Source organism: Coenobita brevimanus, chromosome 57 (assembly GCF_032717465.1).
Source record: "Coenobita brevimanus isolate Jiangsu-jjx chromosome 57, ASM3271746v2, whole genome shotgun sequence".
In the NCBI taxonomy this organism is placed as follows: domain Eukaryota; kingdom Metazoa; phylum Arthropoda; class Malacostraca; order Decapoda; family Coenobitidae; genus Coenobita; species Coenobita brevimanus.
Window position 1 is genome coordinate 40,114,356 of NC_137010.1, and position 19,179 is coordinate 40,133,534.

The following is a 19,179-nucleotide window of genomic DNA, read 5'->3' on the forward strand; positions in this document are numbered from 1 at the left end:
GAAGTTAACCCATTATTAGAAACAGAACATAGAAACTAAGAAAAGAATAGTTTACAAAATACCAACTACTCATAGAAGTGAAAGGAGGTCTGCCTCCTGAAGAAAACAAATAACATCAGTAAAATCGCCGGAAGCTCCACCAAGCATCGAGGACAGACAGTAGGCACCATCTGCCCCCTTATGCCTGTGGAGGAATCTCTGACGTAGGTACCCAGACTTACTGTAGACACTCGACCAGCAAGTGTCGGACAGTAAGGGGAACAAGGCAATCATCACAGTACGGATGAGTTCCACCGCTCATCAAGAACCCACGCGTAAGCCGAGAGTGCCCAATGGTAAGAGCCACGAATATCATTGGTCAGTAGCAGCACGAATAGAGAGAGAAAGGGGGGGGGGGCCGTGTTCATGATATAGTTAAACAGAACAAACTGAGAACCCAATTAACAGCTTCATCATTATAACATTTTTGTGTGTTATCCAAAGACATCATTCATCCTAGAATATACCTCTCATTCTGAAGACGTTAATAAAGGCTGTATCTAACTATCCGTTCAAAAAATCTAACTCAAAGTGAACAAATCAATCTGGCGACGGCAACAAAATAGTAAGATATAATATGGCACTGGAGTACAGTGGTTAAAGAGGGCAATACAGACCGAGGGATCGTTTTAGCCACTTCATACCGGTGACGTCTTTTTGTTTTAGTCTTCCTAACTTTAGAAAGGGAAAGAAATGTGACCCCCCCCCTTAGCCTTTATAGTGGTGCCGGAGAGTAACGCCTTCACGTAGTGGCACCGATATATACCTGGCGACTCCACTGCCTGATCACACTAACGTCGACCATATTCCTCCATATTCCCTGAAAGGAAGATGGTGGACTGCTAGAAAACGCCAACATCAGCTTCCATTCCATTGGGTTCATAATTTCAAATGAGCCTGAGGCCACAACGAAGGCCGTTTTCAAATCGACGTTCTTATTTCCGTTAAATTCGTGCTGTTATGGCGATTTTATTCAACATATGATCGACCTATTGTGTAGAAGTTGACAAAGCCACATTTAACTCCAACAGATCGAAAAATCTCGCCTAAACTGAATAAGTATGGATGCAGCAAGAATTAGATATTTAAAAAAAATCACCACATTCAAAGAGTCAACTGTTTCAGTACAATGACGTATTAAGTACTTTTTCATGGTATCCAAAGACAATTTTTATTTAGCTTAGGAGAGACTTTTCAAACTGTATGGGTTACATATAGTCTTCATTAATCCCTTAAATGTGGGAGGTCTTTCCTAGACTGAATAAAATCGCTTGGAGGGAACAAAAGCATAAAATATGTAATTCAGAGATTTAACAGCTTCCCCACTACGAACGGATTCCATAGCTATTTCACACTAACACCAAATGATTTTATTCAGAAGCGGGAAGTACACATTGTTGAAACTGAACCCCTACATGTCTCCTGTTTTGCTCTTGCTATCAGATATGGAGATATTTTAAATGTGGAAAAGTTATATCCCATCTTAGTTAACCCCTTCACTGCGAGGGGCAATGCTTGACTGAATATAACCATCTGCAGCGGCAAGGATAATGTACATGAACACATCACCGTACTGAATGGGCTACAGTATAATCCTTAGGCCCCTGCAATCCATCCTAAATTGACCAAAGCCATCTGGTCTTATTTTGGTTTTTAGTGTGGCTGAAACGACCATGATACGATTAACGGACACATTATTAACACTAACGATGTTATTGCTGACTCTCAACTGAAGTAGTCGTTTGGCGTTAGCCAAAATATGACAGTGAATCTGAGGTGGCCATGAAAAGGTTAGCACTGTGTTGATAATCCCTGTGGTGAGGGGCAACCGATGGTGTTATTAATCAACATTTCCAGCTCACAAACGCAAAAGCCAAAGTTCGATTTCTTCCTTATCTATGACCGAATTCCAAACCTGGACTGGTCAGACTGTTGGATAAGATCTGTTTCTCCCCGGTCACCACACAGCATAACAATTGGACCTGGGTGTTACACCGACTGTTGCAGGTGGTGTTCTAAGCTAAAACTGCAGCCTAGCGAAAAATGATTGTCTGTCTTAAAGACCCTCGTGCAGCCCATAGGCGGTAATTAAACCATTCTCCTCCCCCTTCTCTTCCTTCTTATTCTTCTATTCTTTATCTTCATCATCATCGTCATCATCACGTTATTGTTATTATTATTAGTAGTAGTATTATAGTTGTTCATGTTATTACTATTGTTATTATTATTATTATTATTATTATTTTTATTATTATTAATCAGCTTTCACTGCCATGCACCCACTTAATCCAATCGTCTTCCCTGGACGTTTTTCTTCATCAAAGGGAAATTCTAGTAGTAACAATGTTGAATAAAATATCGATTAACCTTTGGCCAACCAGATATTGCCTCAGCTGAGTGAAATGGTTTGAATTTAGCCTGAACAAAATATCCAACCGCGTCCATTACAGCAAGAGAGTTCATATACCGAGGCCAGCATCAGGGGCTGTAGTGTCGCCAGCACCTCCTCCTTACCTTTCCATTATTACCTGTGGCCTGTTTGCTTTTTCACTGCGATGAAGTCTTATTTTAGTTCATTCTTAGGACCTTCAGGCGATTTTATCCAGCTTAAGAAGTATCTTAAGGAATGAAGGGGTTTGTGAAGGCTATGTTTAACCCCTCCAGTTTGAAAACTGTCTCCCAAGCATAATATATTAATCTGCAGACAGCACCAGAAAATTATCAGAGCTTCTTCGTACTGGAGGTGCCATTATTACCTTGAGTGTTATACATACACACTTTGTCAGTATTGTAGGAACATGAATACAGAAAAGAAAAAATAGCAAGGTTTACTGTAGAAAATAAATCGCTGAGTAGGCGCAAGAACACCTCCTAATCTGACGAGGGTATCACCTCACATGATGCTGTTCAGGTGTTCGACAGAAGCCCCGTCAGTCAGAAGGGTTATGCTGGTTATTATTTTTGTTATTGGTGTCAAAAACAAACTACAAATGAGAAGAGTTTATAGATTAAGGATAATGGTGGAAAGAGATGTACTGTACTAGACAGTTTTATGACTTGCTCTCATGGGAATACTGTCGTCTGTCATCAGATGGAATAAATTAGAGAGTTTTTCCGACCAAGTGGGAATTAATGGTGACACTGTTGACACTCCAAGGCGATGCTGATTCGCATTTGCCTGGATAAAGTCGACTGGCGTATTGGATTAGATTATCAGTGTTGCTCCGACCGTGAAGGGGTTAATGGTGACAGTATCTACACTCCACGGCTGCCATGACCCAATATCTGCTGCGTGAAACCGTCTTGCCTTAGCTGGAGAAGACTTCTTCAATCATATGAGCATTTAATTTGTTTATTTTTCTATTTAGGTTTTGTAGCCACAGGGATTCCCTGAGCATTTTTTTTTTCTTCTCATTTTTGACTCTGGAAATGAAGCAGAAAATGTAATCATTTCGTTTTCTTTTCATACCACATCACTTTTTATAATTTTTCCTCGAAGGATTCAGTTTCAAGTGGCCCTGGTAATGAGAGTCGGAACGGACAAAAAAAAGACAGAAACGATAAAATGTCATCAGTTACTACTAAAAACACTGCTTGAGCACACATTCGTCAATATGAACACTAGTGGCTAAAACTTTAGTGCTTAGGGTCTGTGGTCTGTAGCAGACATATTCTGATGAAACTCCTTCGATGCCGGTCTCCAAATAAGCAAAAGTTACCACCAAGGTAATAATATTAATAATAAGAAACTGCTTATATATTTTGGTTGCCATTATGCATCTTTTCCACTCAGTTACTCTTTTCAATCGATATATTTCTACCCAAGCTTTTATCACCCATTCTCGCCACATGACCGTATCACATTTGTGCAGTCCATTCTTTCATACTGCGTCTGCTTCCACACCTCTCTTTTACCGTATCATTTTTCACTCAGTCCGACCATCTCATCCCACATAATGAGGTCTTTGGCACTTCATTTCCAGCACTTCCACGCCTTGCACTGGTACAGCACAGTTGGCACCACTAGTCATTGTACGTATGCATATTCCAGTTTATAGATATTGGTCTTGCTGCTCACACGTTCTTCAATCCCCTTGATATTTTGATCCTTCTATTATCCTGTGAAATTACTTTAGGTTCTTGGATTCTATCTGGTGCTATGTCACACTTCTAAGTACTTTACTCAGTTAATTTCTTTCAAAATTCTCCTATCAGGCATTTTTCCATGTTGCTAGTGTGCTCTCTTTCCCTACCACATTGCCTCACATTGCCATTTCTCACACTCACTGACAGTTTCCTTCACTTATAACTCCCCTAAACTCAGATACTTTCTGTTGCATTTTGCCTTCTGAGTCTGCAACAAATCCGCAAAAAATAAGTGCTTTACATCCCAGTCACCTTCTCTCCATACATCCCTTCATCTTCCCCCTTTCTTTAGTATTGTTACATCTGCCTTCCTGGTCGGCTTATCCATTATAGACTGAACAACCTTGAAGACATGACATCCTTAACACAACCCCACCTCTACCTTAACCAGTCATTCTCTTTCACTTCCACTTACACACCTGCCCTAATCATTTGGTAAGTTTCTCTATGTACAGTGCTTAAAGATATCATTCCCACCCCATACATTACATCTGTATCGCTTGCCATAAAGTATCCCTATCTCCTCTCTCACATGCCGTCTTTGGGTCTATAAAACCTACTTGCAAATCCCTCACTTTCTCTGTTTACTTTTCACGCCCTCCCCATGCAAATAATTGCGCGCGCACACACACACACACACACACACACACACACACACACACACACACACACACACACACACACACCGCCCTGCGAAAAAGTCCCTCTTCCTGCTTTGCGTTGTGTTGTGTAAATTGTGGTTCCCATATGATCATCACAGTCCTTTGCCATTTACCTGGCATCTACAGTAGACTTATACCCCTACAGCTTCAGTATTACTGTTTGTTGCAAAATTTCTCTGAACTTTTTAAAATGTTCTTTTTCCTCCCTGTCCAGCATCTCTCATGCTTAATCATTTTTGTTTTTCTTACTCTTTCCTGACATGTCAACACTTTCATCTCCTTCGAAGTTCACTCACCTTCACCACTTCCTTCACACTCATCCTCTTCCTTTTTCTGCCAAAACCACTACACATTTTACCCACCACACCAGTAAAAAAAGTAATTAAACATCCCTCCTGATGCCCTCCTAAAAACGGTCACATCAAACGACCTTCCTTTCACAAGGCTGTCCACCAACACTATGTGCATCAGTGTCATTGTCCATCCACTCCACTCACTCACGTATACTCATGCATATACATTTTCGTAAACCATGTGTTTTTAATCTTCAACACTCTCTTCGAACATAGCTCGACATGCAGTTCCTCATTCTCATTTACTCCAGGCACTCCATGTTTCTCTGTTATTCCTTCTTGTACCTTATTTCCTCCCTTTGCATTCAGTTCAGTTCATATGCTGATAAATTTCCCCTTCCATACGCTTCTCGCAGCGTCCATCTCAGCAGTTACTTCAACAAACAAGGGATGAGGCTATGGCAGACCTAATATCTGACTTGGCTTATATCTGTGATTGGGGTAAAAGTAATCTTATTTTTAATGCATCAAAAACTCACTTCGTATATCTTCCAACTCGTCATAATCTTCCGCAGGAGTATCCTCTACTTTTTAACAATATCCAACTCATTCCCGCATCATCCTTAAACATATCTGGGGTTTCATTCTTTTGGCATTTATCTTGGAAAAATGATAATACCTATCTTGTAAAATCTGCTTCTAAGAAATTAGATGTGGTAAGCTGACTCCGTCACTTCTTTACCCCTGCACACTTGTTGACTTTATACATGAACTTTATTCCCCTCTCCACCTCCCGTGTAGGTTGCAACTCTCATGTGCGGGGAGGTTTCCCACATACAAATTACCAAGGTGGAGTCAAAGGCTTTTCGTCTCATTAGCTTTCATCCTCTTACTGGTTCCCTTCAGTCTCATTCTCTTCGCCGCACTGCTGCATCTTCATCTCTTTTCTACCGCTGCTTCAATGGTCACTGCTCCTCTGAACTGTCTGCTTGCATTTCCCCACCACTATGGCGGGTGCGTAGCACTCGTCTAGCAACAAACTCTCATGCCTTTTCTGTCCTGCTTTCTAATGCAAGAATTAATCTTTACTCCCAGTCCTTCATGTATGCAACAGGTCAACTCTGGAACAGACTTCCTTTGTCTGTATATCCCACTGCCTATGACCTCCAGTCTTTCAAAGGCATCGTGTCCAGGCATCTCGAAATGAACAGATCTTGATTTGGATTTCTGTTATCTTGTGTGTGTGTGTGTGTGTGTGTGTGTGTGTGTGTGTGTGTGTGTGTGTGTGTGTGTGTGTGTGTGTGTGTGTGTGTGTGTGTGTGTGTGTGTGTGTGTTTAAGGAACACTCTTGCGGGCTTCTGGCCTGTGGTTTCTTCTTCCTGGCATTAAAAAAAAAAAAAAAATCCCCCAACACCACTTCCCTCTCCCTCTCCCCAAACTCCCCGCACAATTACCTAAGTATTCCCACCAAAGTATTCCCAAACTCCTTCCCTCTCCTATGCACTCCCCTCAGATACTCAATATGCTCTTAATGACGATTTTCTGTGCGTGACTCTGGCCATAGACCCACAATATATTCCCTGAGGCTCAACAGTCCTGTATGTCATACACCTTCACATGTCACCACTTCGGCGCTAATACATGCTACAGCGGTCTCTTTCAGGATTAGTGTGATGTTATTAGTGGGGTGTTATTAGGGCATATCAGTGGGCCTAAATAGAGTATTAATATAGTCATTTTAGGCAATATCAAACCATCCGACCATTCCCTTCCCCAGCATGAGACAGAACTCTCGTCATTTTAGGCAGCAGATCACTTCTCTAATCACATGACCACTACCTGCGTCTATGCACTCATTCGCAGTTCCACATTTTCTCTCTTAAATGTACTGCTATTCCTTCCTTCAATTATTCTTTCATTCACCCTAAACTTTCTCCCTGTGCTTCCAGCCGGCTCTTCTGTTCCTTTCAGCTTGTTTCAGACATATCCATACCATCTAGTTTTCTTTCATAAAACACATTACCTGTCTCACAGATCTTCCCATCATTACAATCATGCTCATTCAAGCATCCAAACCCAAACCTCAGAAAACTTCTCTGCCTCATTCATGGTTCCTAAGTGTGTGTGTGTGTGTGTGTGTGTGTGTGTGTGTGTGTGTGTGTGTGTGTGTGTGGTGAAGCATCATGTTCTCATTTGAGGTAGAGCCATAATTATAGTTCGTCCACTTCCTCTTATTTCCTAGAGCTCTGGCAGAATGAGACAATACTACGACCCTACCTTTTTTTTCATAGCACTTCTTCGTGGCAAGCGTTGTATTCCTGTGTAAATCTCATGTTACAGTTCAGTAGTCAAAGTTGAGAGATGGCAATTTTGGGTCGAATTAAAGTGGACGGTACAGTGGCGCCCGAGGGTTACAGGCAGAGGAGGAACAGACGGAACTCACTCTCGATTACTCAGTTCTCAGCGGAAAGAAATTACGGAAACGTTTCTCGATTAACACTTTCACTGTCACGTAATCAACCAAATGAGTGTAACAGATGAGAGTAATACCGGCAGTGAGAGGGGTATAATGCACTCCCTTCTGTATGTCTCTCCATCCTCACACTTGAACTAATGACTACCATTACATGTTGGCCCCATCCACATTTGCGTGGCAGTCCAACTTTTCTTTCCATGTTTTCATACACTTCTTTTACAGTCCGTTAAATACTTCCCTATGTGGCAGATGAGACCGACCACCATTCACTCACTCGATGTAGCGGTGCCTTCAGGTGACTATGCACTGAGTGACAAACCAAATGGTTTCCTATAACCAGGAAACCATTTGCTACGTTGGGTGGCAACCATACAATCAAGTGACGTCTGATGGCTTAGTGGGTAAAGGCACTCCAACCGGAGTGAGCCTCGATGGTTTTATATCCGAGGGATGCTTGGAGTTTATTGCTAATATAATGCCACTCAGAGGCTAGTCAGGCTGGCCACCCTAGCCCCGAGCTCCTAGGTTCGTGATGGAAGGGAAGAAATTGAATGATTAAGTTAATGATGATGATGAAATATACCTTCCTTCCACCATCCATCCGCCAATCCCAATAGCTGCTGGATAGTCATAATGCATACTGGTCCTGTCCACAACTATTTTTCGATTCAGTTTTTTATTTTTTTCATACTCGTCCTATCCACATTTATTATTCAATCCAGTGTTTTCCTTTTCTTCAGATACAGCCAAAATAGTCCATTAACCTTCTCATGGCCTCGTTTTCTCTAATAATTTATTCCAGTTACCCACAGACGATTTTGTTCAGCTGTAAGTCATAGGAGTTTGAGTATTACTATTGATACTATGAATACTGTACCTACTGATCCACTCCTGGTCGGGGTAGCTGTAGCCTTCTATTCCAGGTGACGTCAAATGTAGGTAGTCAGCCGAGTGAGCCACAGGAGTCCGCCATCTATCCATCCGTCCATTCCAACAGCTGATGGTACAGGAATCCCGCTGCTTGTTCATCCTGCGCACACACATTTTTTTGTGTCCAGTTTCTCTTTCCATTTTTCAGATAAAACATTTGGTGCCAAAATTTTACTCAACATTGCCATCCGATGTTAGCCTATAAAAACTCTCTAATGCATCAGTAACGAAGAAACAGTAACTCGAAATACTAATCAAAACACTTAGCTGCAGGAATTTCCCCCCAGTCAAACAAAATAGTTCAGTGTTGGCCTGAGCATAATTCCTAAGAGTACCAACCGCAGAACATTACCTTGCATCTATCCGTGCGTCCCTGCCAACAGCTGCTGGATAGATGAGTCCCATTACATGCTGATTCTGTCCACGCCCGTCTGTCTATCCATCCTGGCCAACCTGGTGTTCCTCATCAACATCGTGAGGGTCCTCGTCACCAAGCTGCGGGCCAACCATGTGGAGGCGGCCAGCAACGGCACCAGGAAGGCTGTGAGGGCGACACTGATACTCATACCTCTCCTCGGCCTACACTATGTACTTATGCCATTCAGGTGGGTGGAGGGAGAAGGAAAGAAAATGCGAGATGGATGAGATGGATGAGTAGGGTGACATACATGCAGAGAGAGAGAGAGAGAGAGAGAGAGAGAGAATCTTACCCACTTACTCACCTCCACTCATATACTTCCATCTGCATTTCCCCGACACCCACCTTCACCCATTTTCACCCACCTAAACTCACCATCACTTCACTTACAATCACTGCATGTTCCCTGCACCCACCTACGCCATACCATCACCCATTTACACCCACTTACATCATCGTTACATCTCCCACATCCACCTACAGCTTCCCTACACCATCACCTACACCCATGTACACCTTCCCTACACCCTTCCCACCGCGTAGTTACACTCTATCTCTCTGCCCACAGGCCGGTGCACGGGTCGAGGGGCGAACAGGTGTACCACGTGGTTTCAGCCGTCGTGTCATCCTTCCAGGTGTGTTAGCTAATTAGGACGTTGAGGACTTCGTAACGCCTCTTCATTGGCGATTCAATCTGTATATTTGACCTTAAGCGCTTCAGTATCCTCATCTTTTATTTTGACGCAAATAATGTTTATACTTGTTATAAATAATATTAAAAAGATTGTCAGGGTGTAATATGTAAAACAAATGGCTAAGGAAAAGGTGTTAGGTAATCTTCATATACACTTAGAATATGACGCAGGGGCACACAGGTGAATCTACTTATTATTAAGGTACACAGGTAGATGAAGACAGAAAAATGGATTAGGACAACTGGTTGTTTAGAACAGAAAGGCAGATTAAGTTCTGATTAGGGTACACCGGAGTATTTGCTACCGATTAGGACAATGGATAGGTAAGGGCAGCAAGGAAGGAGAATAAATAAATTAAGGAGGATAGGTGGAATAGGACAGAGAAGTGGACTAATAGGTAGATAATAACAGACAGGTAGGTTAGGACAGGTTAGAAAAGACATGTTGCTTAGGTCACGTGGATTAGGACATACAGGCGAATAAGGACAAAAGCAGGTAGATTAGGACAGACAGGTGGTTTAGGACAACACGTAGATTGGGGCAACAGGTGGATTAGGCCAACAGGTGGATTGGGGAAACATGTGGATTAGGACAACAGGTGGATTAGGGTAACAGGTGGATTAGGACAACAGGTAGATCAGGAAAAGGAATGTTTTCATGTGTCCGACTCTGAGCATAGGGTTAACAGCCCTTTTACTTTTTTTTTTTTTTTTTTTTAGGTTCTTTATTTACCATTCCGTACAAGCCCCAAACACTCTGGGGAACATTGTCCCCGAAAGCCAAGCAGGGAGAGATGCATGAGAGAGAAAAAAAAAATCGGTCTTTTACTGAGGCCCAGCAGTCCTCCTACATGCCACACACCTTCGCATGCTACTGGTTTGGCACTAATACTCAATAGAATATTAGCTTGAGCTGTCACGTAGAACTCTTGTCATGATATTAATGAGGATGCTTTTATGACCTGATGAGTTTTGTGGAATGATTAGTAAATTCTTCTTTAACGAAGTCTAGTTAGTCTGTTCCCTGCTCTAACCTTGGATCGGAATCGGACAGCTTCCGACTTCTGTAACCATTTGGCCACCACCTCTCACAGTTAGGATAGACAAGTGGGTTAGGATAAGTGGATTAGGACACACAAGCGGCTTTGTTTGTATACCCATGTACTGCCACAGCTCTCTCTTAAGCCGAAAACAATCGTCGGCAGCCACCCCGACATGGATAGAGAAAATGGAGAATGTTTCTAACCATTCATATCCAGGCGTCACTCCTACACTGGATATAAACGTGTGGTTGTAGCAAGACAGAAGCACACGTGACGTCCTCATACTGATGGGATCCATGGAGATGACTGTGGTTCACCACTGGAGGTCTTTCTTAACCCGTCACGTCCCGAGGTTTTCCGCACCTATGACATTCCCCAGTCCCGAGCCTTTTTGGAAAAAAAAAAATTTTGCTAAAACTTCCGCTTAGGTCGAGAAACGAAGGAAAATCACAAAGAAAGTGGTTCCCGCGGTCTATAAGTGGTCCGTACAGGTGCGGTTCCCCCCCCGCAGGTATGGTGTTCTCTAATGGGCTGGATATGCGTTTACGTTTTCTATGATAAGGAATAATGGGAGAAACAACACACAACACCTCTATATTTATTGAATTTGAACTAATAAACAATAACAGTAACAATATAATGGATTTCAGACACATATATATGAAAAATAAGCATTGTACCATCGCGCGAGCATAGCGAGTTTGGTCCGAGTCGTAACATGCTATATGCTAAGTGTCTGGTATGAGTCAACCTATCATTTTTTCTACTTGTATACTTCTGTTTCAATGACATTTTACCAATTACAACTGTTTGTAAGTGTTTTCAGATGTTTTCATTCATTATGATGACATGCAGCATAAGTATAGCGCACATCAGCTTAGTAAGCGCACTCGCTATGACTCGTATTTCAACATACCAAATTGTTTTATCACTTTCCAATTATTTTCCCCTTTACATAGAACCTTTCCTCCACCACTGTAAAGGTTTTCAGTTATTTTCATTCATTACGTGGGCATTTAGCGATATGCTAGCGCATATTCACGTAGCAACCACGATCTCAAACACTCGTGTTTCATCATCTACTTTATTTATTCACTCCACTTATAATTTCCCACTTACATTACACACGTTTACACCCCTATAATGCACTGTACATACTTGTTGCCATTATTTATTCAAGTGAACGTGAGAATATCGCCTGAAAATACCCTCGCAAGGAATGTTTCGACAAACATAATACTCACACACTTATATACTAATTCACTCACACACTTATGTACTAATTATTCACTTTATCACTTGCTGACTTTTATTGTCACTAATACGTGCCTTATTCATTCAACTGAGCGTCAGGAAATCGCATCTCTATACACACGCTATGAATATTTGACTTAGAATATATAGCAGCACTTACAATAATTTGAACTTATATTATACCCGTAAGAATTTCCAATAATAATAATTATATAATTACGGGCCGTATTTATTGCACTGAGCGACAGAATATCGCATCATAAAACCCTCGCTATGTAAGTTTCAACTTAGGGCAGATTTATATACTTACATACAATGTTTTCACTTATGTTCTACCCGTATGCACTTTATACTAATATTTGGAGATCAACATGACTAATAATTTCACTGAGCGTCTGTCTGTCGCATTTACCTCATAATTTCTGCGTCCTTTCGCATTCACGCCATACTAAAATTGCATCAACGTGTGATATTCACTAAAACATGGGTGAATACAGAGACCCACGTCACACTGCACGCACTCATAGCGGGTGTCCTTCCTCTGTGTCGTGAGTCTCACCTGGGAATTACTGCACACGTGACACCTGCGTTGGGGCCTAGGTCTGTTTGGCTGGGGAGGGATAGGAGTGGGGAAATGGCGGCCGGATATTCTCAGGGGAGTTTGGGCAATAGGGGCAGTGCGGGTGCGATGTTGGGGCCTTTCAACAGCATACTTTGCAAAGATTTCTCTTGTGAGCTCCCTCACAAACCCTTCAAATGTTTCCTGAACTCCTGTGGTCATGACGTGAAGGTGGTGGCAATTCAGAGCAGTGATATCTAGCAAGTGAAAGAACAGTTTTTTATACCACTTCATCATGGTCCTGGCACACTCTACCGTCGATATCATGGTGTCTGACTGGTCCACGAGGCTTATGTTTATATTGTAATCCATAACACACTCAGGTTTCCAAACACGACGCCTGTTCTCGCTACGGTAATCTACGGAATCAGTACGGTGCATCAAGGGGCGGTGAACTGTGGACAAGAGGCTTACTTCTCTGTTGTGGTTCCACATTGTTGCAAGGATGTTGTTGGCTTTGAAGAAGACAACCTCATTCCTAGAAAGTTTCCGCCCTACCTTGGCCATGTGACGCCGGTTCACCTTTACGGTTCCACAGACTCCCGTTTCATGCGTGTGAAGATAACGAGCGAGAAGAGGGCTAGTGTACCAATTGTCTAGGTAGAGAACGTGACCACGATGAAGGTAGTCTTCTATCATCGTCTTTACCACTGCTCCCGACAGTCCACCGGTGTACAAGACTATGTCTTGCACGTATCCAGTCCTACAGTCGCACATAACAAAGATCTTGAACCCAAAACGGTGCCTTTTGCTGGGTATATACTGTCTGAATGAAATATTGCCTCTCCACACCACGAGAGACTCGCCTATGACGAGGTCTCTATAGGGATAGAATGAGGAACGAAAGGTTTGCCTGAGGTGATCAAAGACCAACCTAATTCGCCTCATTTCATCAGTGTTGTTTGCATTTGCAGGGTCATGAGCATCATAGAAATGGATGTGACTTAGAATTTGTTGAAACCGATTACGGCTCATCACTTGACCAAATATTGGGGTAAACATAACAGGGTCCCTTGTCCAGTAAGCAGGAATTCTATTCTTTCTTATAATACCCATCAAAAGGACCAGGGCAAAAAATAAGAACATTTCTGGAAGGGAGACAGAGTAATCAAAGATGATAGAATGCCTACTCCTTGTCCCCAGTCTTTCACTCTCTAGGCGCTGGGCGCTTGCAAACAGGTTGGTTTGGTATACAATCTGATCAACAAATGCCTCACTGAAGAACAGGTGGAAAAAATCCAACCTGGTGGAATTACGGTGAATTCCTGGAGTAATGCAGCCAGATCGCCCCTGCTCAGTGAAGGGGTGAATGAGGGGAGAAAAATCACTCCCATCCTCCCAATCCCACGACACAAATCCCTTGTCCCCATCATCCCCATCACCGCCTTCGTCTGGGTGGGGAGGAGATCCAGGTTGGGGAGGTGGGGGAGAAGGAGTGCGGAGGGCTTCCCCACTGTCACTCCTCTTCCCTCTGCCTTTACCCTTTCCCTTTCCCTTACCCTTACGGCCTTGAGGAACATTAGGGGGCTGTGGGGATGAAATAGGGGAATATTGGGGAGCAGAAGATGTGCTGGGGAGTGGTTCCTCCCAACCTTCCCCCTCCATGACAACACCACGTGCTTTCTCACGCACCCTAGCTCGACCACGTGTTAGGGGATATTGGGGAGCGTAAGACGTGCTGGGGAGTGGTTCCTCCCCACCTTCCCCCTCCGTCACAACCCCACGTGATAAGGAACGCACCCGCACTGGCCCACGTGATCCACTACGCCTCCTCACACTACGTAGGGAGAGCAATGACTCACTCACATCACTCTCACTTTCCCTAATCCTCCCTGGACTTTCCCTTCCACTCCCCACTCCCTCCACTTGACTTCCTAGCTCCCCAAACAAAATGCTAGGCCCATACCTGCTCATACGACGTGGTGTGCGCTCTGGGCCATGATGTGTTATCACCTCACGTCCATACCACGTGGCATCACGTCCCACGGCTCCGTCATCGTCCTCATCCTCGTCCTCGTCCTCGAATTCTGGTTCCAAATCACGCTGGGGATTGGGATAGGATATTGCACGTGCCTTCTTTGCCTGCTGCCCCTCTCTAGCAGCACGGTAAGTCACGTACTGCCGCTTCCTGGGAGACGGAACTTCCTCATCACTGCTGGTGGTTTCTTCCTCCTCTGGCTGCACATAATCCTTGTCCATATCCTCGTCGTCCAGTGGGGAATCACTGTCGCCGGTAAAGGTGTCCAGGGCGACTTGAATTTCGCTGTCTGAGAGACCTCTCTTAGCCATGTCCGAGCAGGACCGTGGCTACCAGGTGAGTGGACGAGTGGTGGGCTAGCGCGGGTCGCGCGGGGTCGCCGAGTGTCCCCGCCTGGTGGCAGGTAGGGGAAGGTCATGTGAGGGTACGTACCGCAAATCAAGAGAGAATTTTGAAAATTGTCGAAATTATGCACATTGCAATTGCACGACGTACCGGTACGTCGCCGGGACTGGCAAATGCAAATCGTTGCAACATACCCATACGTCGACGGGACGGGGCAGGTTAAGCTGAATAAAATAAACTGACCATAATAAGAACAGAACACGAGTATATGGGACATCCTGGTGCTGAAGGGGGTGATGGAAATGGCTAATCTTTGAGACTCCTCCTGCAGTACATAAAACCATCTGACAGGCGCAGATATAAAAGAGTAAAAGACGTTATGGTACTGACGGTGTTAATGGAGATGCAACGTTATACATTCCAGTAATCTGTGTAAACAGTATCTTATCACCATAACAGTCCTTTGTCATCTTATTTATATCGGGAAATCCATACGGAACGCGCGCGTTGTCTGAGGCACTTTAACAGTTCGTTCGTTGTCCACAAGATTGTGGTTCTACAATACACACATTTATCCATCATCGATGATCAGGAGTGGAGGGTCTGTGGCAAAGCTACTTAGTCCAAAAATGTAGGTCACGAATGGCCAGTTACTCTAACTTCTGTGGCATTATGTGAACAATAAATTCACACTACACTTCGAATTGAATCCCTTACTGGCCACATCTGGTTGGAGCGCCCTAACCCACTAGTCCACCAGTCCTCTATTTGTTGGTTGTTTCGTTATCACCAGCACTGTCAATGGTTTCCTGTAGCCAAGAAAGTATTTGGCTTGTTACTCAGTGACTAGATTGTGTGAGAAGAATGACTATGGTCTACCGTCCCTTCGAGGTGTATGGATCTAAAGCTAGGCAGCCGCTGTAGTCTGGATCATTATAATCTAAGAGAACGACCTAAACTCTTGAGAGTATTTTACATGGTAGGAAAACCTCCAGTCTCCTCTAGGACTGGAACTGCTGCACGTAAGGCACGGCCGTCACTGACGAAGTACGCTACCAATAGACCACCAGACGCATTTTTAATGAAGGGGAAGGAAATTCATATTATTTGTTGGAAGACCCAGGCGTGTAAAGAAATTACAATGTTGAAGTAATGCCAGCACAACAGAACACCTACTGTACACAGACAAAGTAAGCTACAACTGAGCACTGTGGCTACCATCTTGAATTATAGCAAATTCATGTTGCAGTAACTAATCAATATTTCTTCACAAAATAGATTTCTCATGCCTCTAAGCCACATTACATGCTTATAAATCACCTCAGGTTCTCATTTCGAAGTTTTGTGTGGCTAAAATAATATTCGTCAAACTTAGCGGCCATACTGGTTTTATGCAAATTAGGTACATTACCCACAGGTAGATTTGGGTGCAGTTTTAATAAGCTGTTCTGTAAGTGCCTCTGAATTTAAAAAAAAAAAAAAATGTTGCATTTTGTTCAAGGTTTGGGCTTTTTCTCGTTGATTTACTGATTTACCAGACAATTTCACTGAGATGAAGAGAGAGCTCTAGAAATGTAAGGATTAGATACAGACTCCATTAACCGCTCTCCAGCAAGAAATCTCTCACCGCGAAAAAAAAAAAAAAAAAAAGTCCGCCACTAGAAGGGATTACTCAGTAAAATAGAACTAAAGATTGTATAACTAATTTCTGACGGCGATGGAAATGATGACCTATTCAGCCTAATTATGTATTGTCTGTGTTATTCCCAGACGATTTTTTCAGCTCATAGAGAGGTTAGATATAGCTTTCATTAACCCTTTCACTATTACGGCCGTTCATAAGTTGAGTAAAATCATCTGACAGTACCAAGAATTTTGGTGTAAACAGTTACCATCATTGCAGTAACAGCTGGGGGAACCGGTGATGTAATGGTCAACACAGCCAGCCCGCAGTTCGATTCCCGAACCGGCCAGACACCTGGACAAAGTCTGTTTCCCCACGTCACTGTCCACCCAGGAGCACAAATGGGGTCCAGGCTGTAAAATCGACTCTTGCTTGTCGTAGTCTGTGGAAAGACTGTGACGGTAAAAATTGACTGTCTGCCTTGATGACCATTGTGCAGTCGATATGCATTAATACTAAGATGTCTTCTTCCCCAGGGGTTCTGCGTGGCTCTGCTCTTCTGCTTCTGCAATGGCGAGGTCAGTTTGCTCACAACATCTTCAGTCGAATGATGTATTTTTTTGTTACATTTTAATCTTGCTCCCTCGAGACTGTTTTATTCCGCTTAACAGAGACATTTGGGAATAAGAAAGTTCTATACAGATTTCATGAACCCCTTCTACTGTATATGAAATACCTTTCTCAGGTTGAATAAAGGTGTTTGGAGACAGCATGAATAAAATAAGTATTATATCATCAAACTGAAGCTGCACTGCTGGTGGAGGAGGGGGGGGGGGTTGTAACATATTAGGAAGGAATGTGGAAGGCTTGAATGGAGCATGAATTGAAGTGTAGGGCAAAGTTGTTAAGCGCTCTGATGGTGAGTCTTTAAGGTTTGTGCTTCTCCTTGCTCCTTTGTCTGTACCCTACATATCTATCTATCTATTGCCAGATGCCTCAACCCGTAAAGGGTGGCCACAAACAAATCGCCTCCATGTCGCCCTGTACCCTGCCATTTCACTGCCCTGCTCCCTGCTCACACCCCCCTCACTCATATACCTCTCCACTCCATCCCTCCATCTCATCCTTGGCCTCCATCTCCCTCTCCCCCCCCTCCACCTCACTCACACTGTCCTCGTTAGTCTCTCAGTCTCCATCCTCTCCACATGGCCAAACCACCTCAGTGTGTTTCTCCTAACGCTTCCTATCACATCCACATCCACACCACAACTATCCTTCACTTCCTCATTTGACATTCTGTTTCTCCATGTGACTCCACAGGCTCCTCTCAAATATCTTATTTCTTCTGCTCTCACTCTTGACTTCTGTTCCTCCAACAAGGTCCAAGCTTCACATTCATACGTTAGAGTTGGTATCACAATACTGTCATGTAGTAACTTCTTCACTTCCATGCTCACTTCCCTGTTTCTTATCACTGCTTCCAAGGAACCAACAACCTTTCTTCCGTGTGGTACCCTTTCAAGCATTTCACCCTCTAAACTTCCATCTTTACTCAGTACACTACCCAAGTACTTAAAAGTACTCACATTGTCCATTTCCTCCTCATCCACTCCGTGTAAATAACACGATAATACGATGAGAGTTAGGATGATGATTATATATATACAGTACATACATATAGATAGACATAGATAGAGTGATAGACAGATAAACAGACAGACATATAGATAAACAGACAAACTGAGAGAGAGAGAGAGAGAGAGAGAGAGAGAGAGAGAGAGAGAGAGAGAGAGAGAGAGAGAGAGAGAGAGAGAGAGAGAGAGTACATTACCTAAAACTTCCAAAGCGTCAATTCACGTCTGATTAATATCTTAAAAAAGATCAAAGAGTGTAGATTCCCTCACTGTATGTACTGGCGGGCAACATTTAGGATGCTGATGCTGGGGATAGTTTGTACAGTCGGCCTAAGAAGTGACGCCAGAGTATCCTGAAGATTTCGGTCAGCGATACTGCACATACTTTTCGCTATATCATTACAAGATGAAACCCATTATGTAAAATTGTGACCTAAAACAATAAATAAATGCTAGAGTACCGGTATGTATTTCAAAATTGTAGGAATCAGTTCGTTAGTTATCATAATAGGAAATCCAAAACGGAACTAATTGAAATTTTAGAATTATCACTCAGGGACAGTCAGGAATAATTTGCGGAGTTCAAATCAGGTATGGTAACAAGCAATAATTTTTCTAGCAGCGTTAGGCTGACAAGGAAAGAGATTCAGTAAATAATTTAAATCAGTCAGTATTATTTATAAAACTGTTTCCATTACAATGCTAGGGAATAATTTAGTCATTTACTTCCGTTTCTATTGCTTCCATGGACGACGACACAAAGCGCGAAAGCGGAGTAAATCCCTGGGCTGTTTTAATGGTTCGATCAACAAGCACGAAAGAAGACAACTTTAACTTAAGGACATGCAGTTGTTACACTGTATTTGGTCAGTTTTCCATTAAGAAAAATGTCCTAAAAATGTTAAAAAAGGCCAGAGGACTATTAGTTCACAAAATATAAAGAACCTAGAAAATATGCCAAGAGTTGGAGCTCCTTGGAGAATGCCAACTTGTGTCATAGCCTAGTATCCTCGGTGCATAAACG

The 19,179-nt window shown here is 43.0% G+C and overlaps 1 protein-coding gene across 1 annotated transcript in view; it reads left to right on the forward strand.

The window, feature by feature from the left end:
- Positions 1-17,132, forward strand: part of LOC145401971 (calcitonin gene-related peptide type 1 receptor-like) — a 128,877-nt gene extending 111,745 nt beyond the window's left edge. Inside the window, exons 8-10 of the mRNA XM_080274075.1 lie at positions 8,930-9,151; positions 9,533-9,599; positions 17,058-17,132. Of these exons, the coding sequence (XP_080130201.1) occupies positions 8,930-9,151; positions 9,533-9,599; positions 17,058-17,132 (364 nt within the window). The remainder of the gene's footprint in view (positions 1-8,929; positions 9,152-9,532; positions 9,600-17,057) is intronic.
- Positions 17,133-19,179: the final 2,047 nt, after the last annotated feature.